The sequence below is a fragment of the Pleurodeles waltl genome, chromosome 5 (genome assembly GCF_031143425.1).
Source record: "Pleurodeles waltl isolate 20211129_DDA chromosome 5, aPleWal1.hap1.20221129, whole genome shotgun sequence".
In the NCBI taxonomy this organism is placed as follows: Eukaryota; Metazoa; Chordata; class Amphibia; order Caudata; family Salamandridae; genus Pleurodeles; species Pleurodeles waltl.
Genome location: NC_090444.1, coordinates 571,564,013 through 571,577,880, shown reverse-complemented (window position 1 = coordinate 571,577,880; position 13,868 = coordinate 571,564,013). Strand labels below are relative to the sequence as shown.

General features: G+C 43.4%; 1 protein-coding gene across 5 annotated transcripts in view; it reads left to right on the top strand.

The window, feature by feature from the left end:
- PUS10 (pseudouridine synthase 10) overlaps positions 1-13,868 on the top strand; it is a 322,578-nt gene that overhangs the window by 35,093 nt on the left and 273,617 nt on the right. For all 5 annotated transcript variants that reach the window (XM_069234384.1, XM_069234385.1, XM_069234383.1 and 2 more), the window contains one exon: positions 9,809-9,895. In XM_069234384.1, the coding sequence (XP_069090485.1) occupies positions 9,809-9,895 (87 nt within the window). The remainder of the gene's footprint in view (positions 1-9,808; positions 9,896-13,868) is intronic.

Genomic DNA, 13,868 nt, shown 5'->3' with positions numbered 1-13,868 from the left:
CTTCACCACGAGGTTCCTAAGAGACGAAATTAGTAGATTGGAAGCTCACGTTCAAAATTAGTCGCAGCACTGAAAGCAAAATATAGCAAAGTACTTCTCAGTTGCAATGTACACAGCAAATACATGTGATTATACTATAGCATAACTTCAAAGCAAAGCATAAAAGTCAAAATTGCATCACCGTAGGGTAGGGCTGTAGGGCCTATAACTCAGCTTCATCTTTCTGGGGCTTCAAGTTGATGACTCCGGTTCAACTGCGAGAAAGAGATTTTCTACCCAAACGGGGACAGGCAACTGACGCCCGTTCCTGTCTGAAGTCAAGATAGTTTCTAACTCTGTTGTCCAGAGCCACCCCTTAAAAGCAAACTCAGTGTGAGAACCAAAGAAACTTGGAGAGTGGCCAATTCTCCAAGCCTCACTCGTTCTCAGACTGGATTGAGAGGTAAACACAAAATCTACGTGCTCTTATCAGCTAGGGTCTGGTGTGAAAAACACAGCTTGGTCTATCTTGTGGAAAAACACAGCTCATCTGCAATGTCTCAACTGCAATGTCTAACTCCACGTTAAAGCCAATAGGCAGCTAACCTAAATACCAAATGTAATGTCTAATGCCATGTCAAAGCCAGTAGGCAGCTGACCTGAATACAGAATGTAATGGCTAACTCCATGTTAAAGCCAAAAGGCAGCTAAACCCAAATAAGTCATTGGTCAAACACAATTAATAGCATCACAACCTCCTAAACAAACCTTTACTTACCTCCCCCATGAACTGTTGATTTTTGCACTGATATTTTTCAATATAAAAACCTATTGGCCTGGAGTAAGTCTTTGAGTGTGTGTTCCTCATTTATTGTCTGTGTGTGTACAACAAATGCTTAACACTACCCTCTGATAAGCCTACTGCTCGACCACACTACCACAAAATAGAGCATTGGAATTATCTGCTTTTGCCACTATCTTACCTCTAAGGGGAACCCTTGGACTCTGCGCACACTATTTCTTACTTGAAATAGTAGATACACAGCCAACTTCCTATATGATGTTAAATCCGAGCTGAAGGTTTATAGAATTGGGCATGAAGCCATCCAGCCCAGGTTATTTGTGAAGGTTAAGGGCTTCAATGGCTGTCTGATCCTCCTCAATTTGGTTACTTAGAGCTTCATTTTGGTCAGCGGTGACCTGCGGGAAGTCAACCCCCCAGAGATATTGTAGTTGGTCTGAGGCTTCTGGGGGGTCAGCTGTATATAACTCTTTATAGAGTATAGCTCTTTTGGACCATGCACCTGTGGCTCTGACTCTAGAGTGAAAAAATCTCATCTCCAAAATGCCATAGATGTTTTTTTTTTCCTCAACCCCTTGGTAAGAGACCATCTCTCTAGAGATGAACTGCGTCACACCATTAGGGATTTTTTCAAGGAGAACGACCCCCAGGATACTGATCTATCCAACAACTGGGACACCTTCAAAGCAGTCATCAGAGGGAAATGCATTTCTCACATGTCCACCCCGACCAAACAAACCCAAGAAAGGGCTACACTAGCTAAGCTGAATTACAAGTAGCTGAACCGGCTCATAAAGATGCCCCCTGATTACAGGCCCAGGGGAAAGTAACGTCACTCGGGCGAAAACTGAACGCCCTATATACCATTAAGGTGGAAATTACTTTATTATGCCTTAAATATGGGCATATGACCAGAGAAATAAGATAGGTAGCCGCTTGGCACACCAGTTGAGGGTTTAAACTGAAAAAATAATACATTGGTCATATTTATTTATAAGACGGAGAGTGGCAATGTCAGACATAGCCAAGGTAAATGCCTTTAGGGCATTTTTCAAATGACTCAGACATGTTGGTGGCAATGCCTTCCCTCTGTTGCCTTTGCTTAAAATAGGAACTATAATGGCAGTTGACCACAATCGATTTTGGGGGACCTTCAATAACTGCACTTCTCAATAAGTCTGTAAGTGATGATGCCCACAGGTCAGGATTATCCACAAAGAGTTCTGTGCCACCCAGTCAGGGTCTTGGGCCTTGTTTATCTCATTCTGTTCATATGAACGTCTAACCTCCTTATAAGTGGGTAAAGCTAACTCTGTATCAGCCCGTGGCAATTTACTAATGACTGACGTAGAGTGACTGTCATACCCATCATTGTAACTATTTACCCTAGTTAAGGTGCTCAACCCATTAATGTAGTGGAATTGTAACATCAATGTGTGTTATGGTTATCTCTGAACTAGGGATCATTAACTGTCTTCCAAAAAAAGACAAGAATCCTTCCTTATACTTGCTTGATACAGCTTTTCCCATTCTTCTTGCCTAATGGCCGCCTTCCTCTGCATGATTGCCTGTTTGTAATACTGCCTGCCTAATCTCACTAACCTCCTGTCCCAGAGCACCTGTTCCAGGGCTAGTATAAGATTTCTATGGATCTTTGAGCAGTTACTGTCGAACCACCTTTTGTGGCCTAGGTTCACTAGTCTTTATTTCTGTTAGCAAGAGGTTAGAGACGGTATGGCAGATTCTCTCAAATGCATGCAGCATATGCTTAGGGTTTAATTTATGGTCCAAGCAAGCTAATATCTGCCCCAAGCTTTGCCTTGGTATTTCCTCCAATATGGTGCCTGGGTTCACCGTAGCCCACCTACGTAGGATCCCCTTATTCTTATTAATTGCTATTGGCATAATAGAGGATGTATCCAGCTATTTGCTAGTGCCCATATCAAAGGATAGAGTCAAGGGATAATGATCACTTAAACAAATTTGCAAGATTGAGAAATCTGTGGCTTTAGGCTTATCATGCTGGGAAAGTGCGATGAAATCAATATGACTGTCATGACCTCTTCCTGTGTGAGTAACATGATCTATATTAAAATGGGGGATGAGATTGATGGTTAGGAAAAGAGAGAACTTATTCATAATGGAGTTGAAAATGTCCCCACAAGGGTTATGCTCAAAATGGGGATAGTCCTCAGTATCACACCCAGTCATCCCACACACAGATGATACATACAGTGGGCATAATGTGCAATTAAAATCACTTACCTAAATTACAATGAACGCCATATTGAAGTCACTTAGGGATTTAGTAGGCATCTGTTGAAGAGAAGCAGCAGTATCTACATTATTGGAAGTGAATTTATAATGATAAAAGTTCACAATAACAAGCAGTAGCCTTGGTTTATACATAATATTAATGATTTGAAAATGGGGGAGTCAAGATATGTATTCATGATCTTTTTGTCTAGGGTAGTAGAAATTAAAGTTAGCAGATAACCTCTATGGTACTTTCTTCTACAATATTCCACTGGAGTATGAATTTAGGAAAACTCATCAATATGCACTGTTTCTCTCACCCAGGTTTGTTGTAAACAGACAATATTAAAAGGCTTGATTAATTAATTCCACTCTACTTTCTTCACCTTATTGAATAGACCAACCACGTGCCAGAACATACATTTAAGATCAAAATGTGTATCAACCTCGGAGCTGAGTGGTGTTTAGAATCTGGCATGGTATCCCAGCAGCTAATATTGGCTTAGTACAAATTACCTCTTCAGTAAAAGTATTATTAGTGATTGGCTCATCCACAGTGAGAGCAGCACTCAATGTCTCTTTTCTCCAGGCTATTTTTCCTTCTCAGTGTGAGAAGGTAGCCTCTTTCTAGCATTGTTGCCCCCACTTTTAGCCTGTTTGTGAGTATATGTCAGTGTGTTTTTACTGTCTCACTGGGATCCTGCTAGCCAGTGCTCAAAGTGAAAACCCTATTTGTCAGAGTGTTTTATCTGTCTCAGTGGGATCCTGCTAGCCGGGACCCGAGTGCTCATAGTTTGTGGGCTGAATGTGAATACCTGTGTAGTGCCTAACTGTGTCACTGAGGGTCTGCTAATCAGAACCTCAGTGCTTATGCTCTCTCTGCCTTTTAATGTGTCACTATAGGCTAGTGGCCACTTTTACCAATTCCAATTGGCACACTGGAACACCCTTATAATTCTCTAGTATATAGTACCTAGGTACCCAGGGTATTGGGGTTCCAGGAGATCCCTATGGGTTGCAGCACTTACTTTGCCACCCATAGGGAGCTCAGCCACTGCAGCCTGAGTGAAATAATGCACACGTTATTTCACAGCCATTTCCACTGCACTTAAGTAACTTATAAGTCACCTATATGTCTAACCTTCACTTGCTGAAGGTTAGGTGCAAAGTTACTAAGTGTGAGGGCACCCTTCCACTAGCAAAGGAGCCCCCACATCGTTCAGGGCCATTTCCCTGAACTTTGTGATTGCGGGGACACCATTACACGTGTGCACTACATTTAGGTCAGTACCTATGGGTTGCTTCACAATGGTAAAACCGAATATGGCCATGTAACATGTCTAAGATCGTGGAATTGTCCCCCTGTTCCAAATCTGGTTTTGGGGAGTCAATTCCATGCATCCCCGGGGCTCCACTATGGACCCCGGGTACTGCCAAACCAGCTCTCTGGGGTTTTCTCTGCAGCTACTGCTGCTGCCACCCCACAGACAGGGTTCTGCCCTCCTGGGGTCTGGGCAGCCCAGTCCCAGGAAGGCAGAACAAGGAATTTACCCTGATAGAGGGCGTTACACCCTCTCCCTTTGGAAATAGGTGTTAAAGGCTGGGGAGGGGTAGCCTCTCCCAGCCTCTGGAAATGCTTTGAAGGGCATAGAAGGTGCCCTCCTTGCATAAGCCAGTCTACACTGGTTTAGGGAACCACCAGTCCCTGATCTGGCGTGAAAATAGACAAAGGAAAGGGGAGTGACCACTGCCCTGACCACCGCAGGGGTGATGCCAAGAGCTCCTCCAGTGTGTCCCAGACCTCTGCCATCTTGTTTACAGAGGTGTGAGGGCACTCTGAAGGCCTCTGAGTGGCCAGTGCCAGCAGGTGACGTCAGAGACCCCTCCTGATAGGTGCTTACCTGACTAGGGGGCCAATCCTCCTCTGAGGGCTATTTAGGGTCTTGCCAGTGGGGTTTTCCTCAGATAACAACTTGCAAGAATTCACCAGAGTTCCTCTACACCTCTTTCTTTGACTTCTGCCAAGGATCCACCGCTGACTGCTCCAGGACGCCTGCAAAACTGCAACAAAGTAGCCAGAAGATTACCAGCGACATTGTAGCGCCTATTTTGCTGGCTTTCTCGACTGTTTCCTGGTGGTGCATGCTTTGGGGGCTGCCTGCCTTCATCCTGCACTGAAAGCCACAAAGAAATCTCCAGAGGGACGACAGAATCTTCCCCCTGCTTCAGCAGGCACCAAACTTCAGCTTCACCAGTACTCTGGGACCCCTCTCACCCTGACAAGCATGGCCACTGGAACACAGGTGGTGGACCCAAGTGACCCAGACTGTCCAGTGGTCCAACTGTCCAACTTTGGAGGAGGTATGTCCTTGCCTCCCCGCTCCAGACAGTAATCCTGTGCACCGCGTGAACTGCAGCTACAAGGGCTTCTGTGCACATTTTCATGAAATCCTGCATGCACATCCAAGCCTAGGTCCCCATCGCTCTGTCCTGCGATGCTCAGCTCCCTGAGTTAATCACCGGTGTCGTGGGACCCTCTTCTGCAGTGTTGAGACGACTGCTGTGTTCAGACTTCTTGAACCCGTGTTCAAGGACTTCTGCGAGTGCTTCCTGCTTGTGCGTGGGCTCTCTACATTGCAGAGGGCCTCCTCTGTCCTTCCTGGGGCCGGGCGGCACCCTTTTTCTCTAACCGCAACATTTGCAGCTAGTAAGGCTTGTTTACGGTATTTCGCCAATGAAACAACTCTGCATCCTCCAGCATGCCATGGGACATCTTCTGCACAAAGGAGAAGTTCCGAGCACCTTTCGTTGTTGCAGAATCTTCAACTTCTTCCATCCGGAGGCAGCCATTTTGCACCTTCATCCGGGGTTTAGTGGGCTCCTGCCCCTCTAGACACTTTCGCGACTCTTGGACTTGGTCCCCTTCCTTTGCAGGTCCTCCGGTCCAGGAATCCTTCTTCAGTGCTTTGCAGTCTGTTGTGGTCTTTGCAAAATCCCTTATCACAACTTTTGTGTGCTTCTGGGGAAATAGTAGTACTTTACTCCTACTTTCTGGGGTCTTGGGGTGGGGTATCCTGGACACCCATAGTGTTTTCTTACACTCCCAGCGACCCTCTACACACTACACAAGCCTAGGGGTCTATTCGTGGTTCGCATTCCACTTTCTTAGTATATGGTTTGTGTTGCCCCTAGGCCTATTGCATCCTATTGTATTCTACAGTGTTTGCACTACTTCCTGACTGTTTTACTTACATGATTTTGGTTTGTGTGTATATTTTGTGTATTTTACTTACTTCCTAAAGGAGTAAATCCTCTGAGATATTTTTGGCACATTGTCACTAAAATAAAGTTTATTTTTAGTAAATCTGAGTATTGTGTTTCTTATGATATAGTACCTATATGATATAAGTGGTATAGTAGGAGCTTTGCATGTCTCCTAGTCCAGTCTTGGCTGCTCTGCATTAGCTACCTCTATCAGCCTAAGCTGCTAGAACACTGCTAATCTACTAATAAGGGATAACTGGACCTGGCACAAGGTGTAAGTACCATTGGTACCCACTATAAGTCAGGCCAGCCTCGTACACACAGTGCAAGCAGTCTTAAGGGATTTTTATTTGCAACTCCGTCACTAACCCCACAGGGTAACCATCCTTCAATAATGTGTTTTAAGTTTATACTCTTGAATTGTTCAGTTTGTGGGCCATGTATCGCAAATGTCCCTGAATAGGGCAATCAGTCAACTTGTTCCAGGGGTGTAAAATGATTATAAGTTGATATCTCATATGGTTTATGGGGGGGGGGGGGTTATCCTGGATAGTAAATTTGCATGTCCTTGTAGCACCAGGTTTGTAAAAATAACCCAAACGTACCACCATGAAATTAATAACAATGTAGTCCCCTGGACCATTTTTTGGTTTTAATTAAGGCTCCTGGTTTTATAGTATTTATGTTTTTTGCTATATAGAGCTGAAGATTTTGCCAACCAGTGTACTACCTATTTTTTTTTTTAACTGATAGCAATCCTCGTCCTAATCTGAATTTAAAGGTGGAACATTTTTTTAAAATTATCAGCAGTGGTGTGGCTTCAGGTGGTAGCTGAAGAGCTCTTTTCGAATTTTACAAGTTTGATGACTACAGCAGATGCCCACTTCTGGGTGACCTATTATCTGTTTCATCTGGTCTCAAATGAACTCCTGGTAGAGTAGTAGATGTATTCGTATTCTTGACATCTTCACTCAGTGGGTCCGAATTAAGAGGTTTCGAGTGTGTCTTGCTGCCCCGATGACCACTTCCTTTGTCCATGCTATATCCTGCATCGGTGATCCCAAAATGTGGTACTTGCACGCCTGAGTTAGAAGCTATATTCTTTGCAGCCATTTGGTATGCCCTTGGTCAATCAAAGTTGTTAGTGAGCAATCAATGTTCTTTAAAATAACCATTATTGGATCAAATACTCAGCGCTGCTTCAAAGATGTCAATAAACATAGCAAATGTGGGCTTTCCCCCCAGGGGATCCTTCCCACTACTGTCTAGAGGAGGTTCAGTGGGCCCTGCTGCAGTCACAACTTTGATGGAACTTGCTTGTTTTTTGGTGCGTGTAAGTGATCATCATTAAAAATACATGGGTTGAAGTTTACAGGGATGACTTCATTATTCACAATTTGAGGTGTTATGGAGTCCACAAAGATACCAATGTGCCTTTTTCGTAGCCCCCATTCTCTCCTCTACGCACTCAATTTCACGATTGAGCAGTCCCATGTCAGTTGTAAGAACGCTCGTAATAGTAGCAGTTAGTAGGCGATCTTTAGTGGGTTAAATTGCAGGTTTCCTTTTCCCTATCGTACCTTACTGTCAAATAGAAACAATTTCACCAATTGTGGAAACAGGTCAGTGTCAAAGGCACAATCCAAAGCAAAGGGGCAAAGAGGGGTGGCCCGCCATGGATGGGCGCTGATGGGCCTGCTCTTGCGTCCCGCACTGTGGGAAGCTGGACGCACTTATGTGCATGACTTGCAGTCTTGAGGCTCTGCCTGGCCTCAATGTACGCTGCGGGGGAAGGGGCAAAGCCCCACACCAGCACCTAAGGAAGGAGAGAATGCAGCCAAGTGTGTGGGCAGGAAACTGCCAATAAAGTAACCCACACGGTGGGAAGGTGCAAGTGCTTATGAGTGCCACTTGCAGTCCTGAGGCTCCGCCTGGCCTTGGAGCACGGTGAGGGACAAATTCCCACCCCAGCACCCAAGGTGGGAGATTGTGTGGCTAAGAGTATGGACAGGGAACCGCCAATTAAGGAACTTAGATATGGTACGGTTACCCCATGGAAAAGGAAGAGGTAGAGGCCATGACCATACTTATTATTTAATCCTTGAAACTGCCGGGCAAGACCATGTAGCTGCACTGTGAAAGAAGGTGACTTTCAAATTATGATGCTTTTGTGAGCGTATACTGTACAGTAGTGGCTCACGACTGAAAGAAATGTTGCAATAGTTTAGCAGTCTAGTCTGAGGGAACAAGAGCTGTTCTGAAATCGAGGGTGATGAATATGTAAAGCAGTAGTTCACCAGGGACTTTTTTAAAGGAGTGCAAGATAAATAGCAAATTAAATGACTGTAGATAGTTAATGTAAAATTTCAAATCGACAGACCACTATGTACGTGGACACCAATTTAATTAATGACACTCATTGTGACAAATAGTCCTAGGGTCAGACCAACTGATGCAAGAAAAAATTATCAGAGTCCCCAGTGATCTCAAGGAACAAATACATTTAAATGCCTATATATGTATGATGAAATAAATCACAAAACCTTTCAGAGACCAAATTTGTTTCATAATATCTCTACTGGAAATTGCCCTATAGTTAATTTTTGATTCCACTCTTATGTACTGTGCAAGGGGACATCCGTGGGATCAATGATTTCTCCAAACCTGGCAAAACTCTTATTCACCCCTTTAAACATTAGTATGTTGTCTACAATACAAATCCTTTCTTAAGCTCCATTGTTCATTAGAGATTTTACATTAACTGTCTATGGAAATATATTTTACTATTTATCCTGGTGTTTCTTGATGAAGGAGACCTTGGTGAGCTGTGTTTTTAAATATTCATATTACCCAAGTTCCCCTTGGCATGTTGAATTGCTGTTGTTTTCTATTAGTTTAGAACTTAAGTATGATTCACAGAGTCTGCCTGGGCCTCTCGCCCACTCAGTGAAAAGTGATAACAGTTTAAAAAAAATGCTAGATTAAGGTGCAGAGGGCAGTCCTTAACTCACAAAAAAGAAGTGCAGTGTCCAAAGCTTTTCCTTAGGATCGCGAGATGGCGAGGTTGCCGAGTACCAGAACTGCCTAGGCTTTATCGTTATCCCAGATCTTGCCTCTTTCTTCCACCACCATACATGTGATCTCTACTTTCTTCCGTTGTAACTGTTTTCCTTTATCTCTCTTTTTCGGTCAAATTTTTCCTGCCTTTCTCATGATGCTTGTCGAAGTCTAATGATGTAAAATAAGCCCCTGTCCACAGCATGTGATGGTATGCAGTTTTTTAGAGCGCACTGTCACCCTTTAGGATATCCTGGCGCTGAATATGTTTGCAGCTAGCTTAACAAGTGAATCATTTTATGCGAAATTGCAGCTTGAGTGTTTTGCCTTAAATGTGCTTTGTTCATGTCAACCTAGATGGCAAAATTGATAGAAATGTTAAACAAAGAACACAATGGTTGGCATATCTCTTTATGTTTTTGTAAACAGAATGCTTTGGTTTGTTTGCAGGTGAGACTGAAGGTTGAATCAACTGGCCATGAGTTTAAAAGCTTTGTACTATCTGTCTCTCTTCCTCCACAGCTGTCTGTCAGAGAGGTGAGTTATTGAATGATTTTCGGACCTGACAATAGCATTGTGGCCAGGCGCTGTACTCTTAGAAAGGCTCAGTCTGCACCAGTTCATTACTAGGCATGGATAAATAGGAATCCTGGCCTTTAAAGACTCCTCAAGCAGAATACAGAGATGCAAAATATGCATAGCAGTGATTTTCTGGTATAAATGTTTTTGGCCTCAGTATATTTTGTTTACTACCATTTGCAATGATATGGCAAAAAGGGCACGCATGTCTGATCCTCACTACTCCTAGAACAGTGCTTTACAAACTTTTCAGAACAGCGAGCTTTCGAAACCAACCTAGCTTTAATGGCCAGGAGGTGGGCAATTTTTTTTTAATGTAACTAAAGCATTGTGTGGTAGCACACTGTCATCTACAGACAGCACATTTTCTATTGAAATTACGTCTAAATCTGCACAGACATACCTATATTGATGCACAGAAATGATGACGTGTGGAAATCGAGTGTCAGTCAATATTTGTCATTTGTGCATCGCCTAGTAGAGTGTCAGTCAAAACAAATCAAGTGTCTTGATTTGTTTCGATTCTGTTAAAATCTTTACTTCCATCATACTTTAGAATTATTTTAAAAAATGTGCTTCATTTTTGCTTTCCTCAGTGCTGAATGTGTACAGTTCATTTATGGGTAATTACATTTTGTTGAGTGTTACAGAAAATGTCACTCTGCATCCTTTCCATTCCCACACTCTGTACCCCAGCACAATTGTCATATAATTTGCTTTACTTTTCTTTCTTTGACTGCAAAATGAAAGGAGTTTGTAAACATTGATCCCTGTCTTAACCCCTTCGCTGCCAGGCCTTTTCCCTCTCCTGTGCTGAGCCTTTTTTTGGCTATTTGGGGCAGTTCGCACTTAGGCCCTCGTAACTGTTTGTTCACATAAGCTACCCACGCCAAATTTGCGTCCTTTTTTACCAACATCCTAGGGATTCTAGAGGTACCCAGACTTTGTGGGTTCCCCAGAAGGAGGCCAAGAAATTAGCCAAAATACGGTGCAAATTTAGTTTTTTTCAAAACAATGGGAAAAAAGGGCTGCAGAAGAAGGCTTGTGGTTTTTTTCCCTGAAAATTGCATCAACAAAGGGTTTGCGGTGCTAAAATCGGCAGCTTCCCAGCTTTCAGGAACAGGCAAACTAGAATCAGAAAACCCAATTTTTCAACACAATTTTGGCATTTTACTGGGACATACCCCATTTTTACGATTTTTTGTGCTTTCAGCCTTTTTCCAGTCAGTGACCGAAATGGGCGTGAAACCAATGCTGGTTCCCAGAAACCAAAACATTTCTGAAAAGTAGACACAATTCTGAATTCAGCAAGGGGTAATTTGTGTAGATCCTACAAGGGTTTCCTACAGAAAATAACAACAGAAAAAATAAATATTGAAATTGAGGTGAAAAAATCAGCAATTTTTCTCTACGTTTTACTCTGTAACTTTTTCCTGCAATGTCAGATTTTTGAAAGCAATATACTGTTATGTCTGCTGGACTCTTCTGGTTGCGGGGATATATAGGGCTTGTAGGTTCATTAAGAACTCTAGGTACCCAGAGCCAATAAATGACCTGCACCCTGCAGTGGGTTTTCATTCTATACCGGGTATACAGCAATTCATTTGCTGAAATATAAAGAGTAAAAAATAGCTATCAAGAAAACCTTTGTATTTCCAAAATGGGCACAAGATAAGGTGCTGAGGAGCTCTGAATTCCGGGGTGCCCATACTAGCATTTGAATTACAGGGCATTTCTCAAATAGACGTCTTTTTTACACCCTCTCTTTTATTTGGAAGGAAAAAATGTAGAGAAAGACAAGGGGCAATAACACTTGTTTTGCTATTCTATGTTCCCCCAAGTCTCCCGATAAAAATTATACCTCTCTTGTGTGGGTAGGCCTAGCGCCCGCGACAGGAAATGCCCCAAAACACAACGTGGACACATCCCATTTTTTTACAGAAAACAGAGGTGTTTTTTGAAAGGGCCTACCTGTAGATTTTGGCCTCTAGCTCAGCCGGCACCTAGGGAAACCTACCAAACATGTGCATTTTTGATACTAGAGACCTAGGGGAATCCAAGATGGGGTGACTTGTGGGGCTCTGACCAGGTTCTGTTACCCAGAATCCTTTGCAAACCTCAAAATTTGGCTAAAAGAACACATTTTCCTCACATTTCGGTGACAGAAAGTTCTGGAATGTGAGAGGAGCCACACATTTCCTTCCACCCAGCGTTCCCCCAAGTCTCCCGATAAAAATGATACCTCACTTGTGTGGGTAGGCCTAGCGCCTGTGACAGGAAATGCCCCAAAACACAACGTGGACACATCACATTTTTTGACAGAAAACAGAGGTGTTTTTTGCAAAGTGCCTACCTGTAGGTTTTGGCCTCTAGCTCAGCCGGCACCTAGGGAAATTTACAAAACCTGTGCATTTTTTAAAACTAGAGACCTAGGGGAATCCAAGATGGGGTGATTTGTGGGGCTCTGACCAGGTTCTGTTACCCAGAATCCTTTGCAAACCTCATAATTTGGCTAAAAAAACACATTTTCCTCACATTTCGGTGACAGAAAGTTTTGAAATCTGAGGGAGCCACAAATTTCCTTTCACCCAGCGTTCCCCCAAGTTTCCCGATAAAAATGGTACCTCACTTGTGTGGGTAGGCCTAGCGCCCACGAAAGGAAATGGCCCAAAACACAACGTGGACACATCCCATTTTTTTTTTACAGAAAACAGAGGTGTTTTTTGCAAAGTGCCTACCTGTAGATTTTGGCCCCTAGCTCAGCCGGCACCTAGGGAAACCTACCAAACCTGTGCAAAGCACCATCGCGCGCTGACGTCACGGGGGGGGTCGGGGGTGGAAGGGGAAGGGCTTCTCCTGCCATCCCTGCCTTGGGGGGGAGAGGGGGAACCCCACAGAGGGAGCGCTAGTGCTCCCTCTGGGCTGTGTGCCCAGGACATAATGGTTACGTCCTGGGCACAGCAGCACTGTGCCGCAGGACGTAACCATTACGTCCGCGGCACAGAAGGGGTAAACAAATAAGCAGCAATATGTCAGGTGACATAGTCTGACATTTGACCTATCTTTGAAGCACAGCAAAAGTGACAAGTTAAATGCAGAGTTTAAAAGCATCTTTAATTATTTCTTGGACTTTCACCCCTTGTCAAACCAGTTGTGTGATTCTGGATGGCTGGCCCTTCATCAGATAGCAGGTTTAGTTAAGGAGGGCACAATGCACACCAGTACTGCGGAGTGTAGTTCTATGTAGTAATGCATCTGTAGTTTGGTAGATCCCCCCCCACTCCTCTAAAAATGGTGGTTATAAAATTAGTTATTAGAGGTGGGGGAGCCTTGCTCCACCTCTTCCCATTTTAGCTTCCTACGGCTGTTGGAAGATTAAATTTTACTGTGGCCTTTGCAGCATGTTGACGGCAACATGAAGGCAAGTTGTGACAAATACAAAATTAAAGGGTCATGGTTGCTTTCTGGGCACACCTCTAGCTTCATGTCAACCTTAAAACTGCAGTGAGGCTAATCCACTATTATGAAGGCAATTATGCTTAATGAAATCCATTGTAAAAGGCGTAATGTCTGGGAAAATCAAATGTGGACATGCCATTCTGTAGACCATGCTTGAGTGTTAACAGTGCTGACTGAAGTCCCATACTTAAGCGATTTTTAATATCCATCCCCACTAGAACAGGTATTCCTCATGCCATGTTGTCTTCTTTGGTGATCGCTGTAATCATTTTTCAGTTCAGAGTTGGTGTTAAACTGCCCAGTTACCAATACCATAGGCCAGCAAATGTCTCCTTTATTTTTTTTTATATGTGTGGGTGAATCACCAGTATAGTTTTTACCCCAGCTATAAACATTAAAAATTGTTAGTTCCTTGCCTGATATAAATGACAAAAGCATTTCTTGAATGTTTTGGTGCTCACAGTTAATTTCA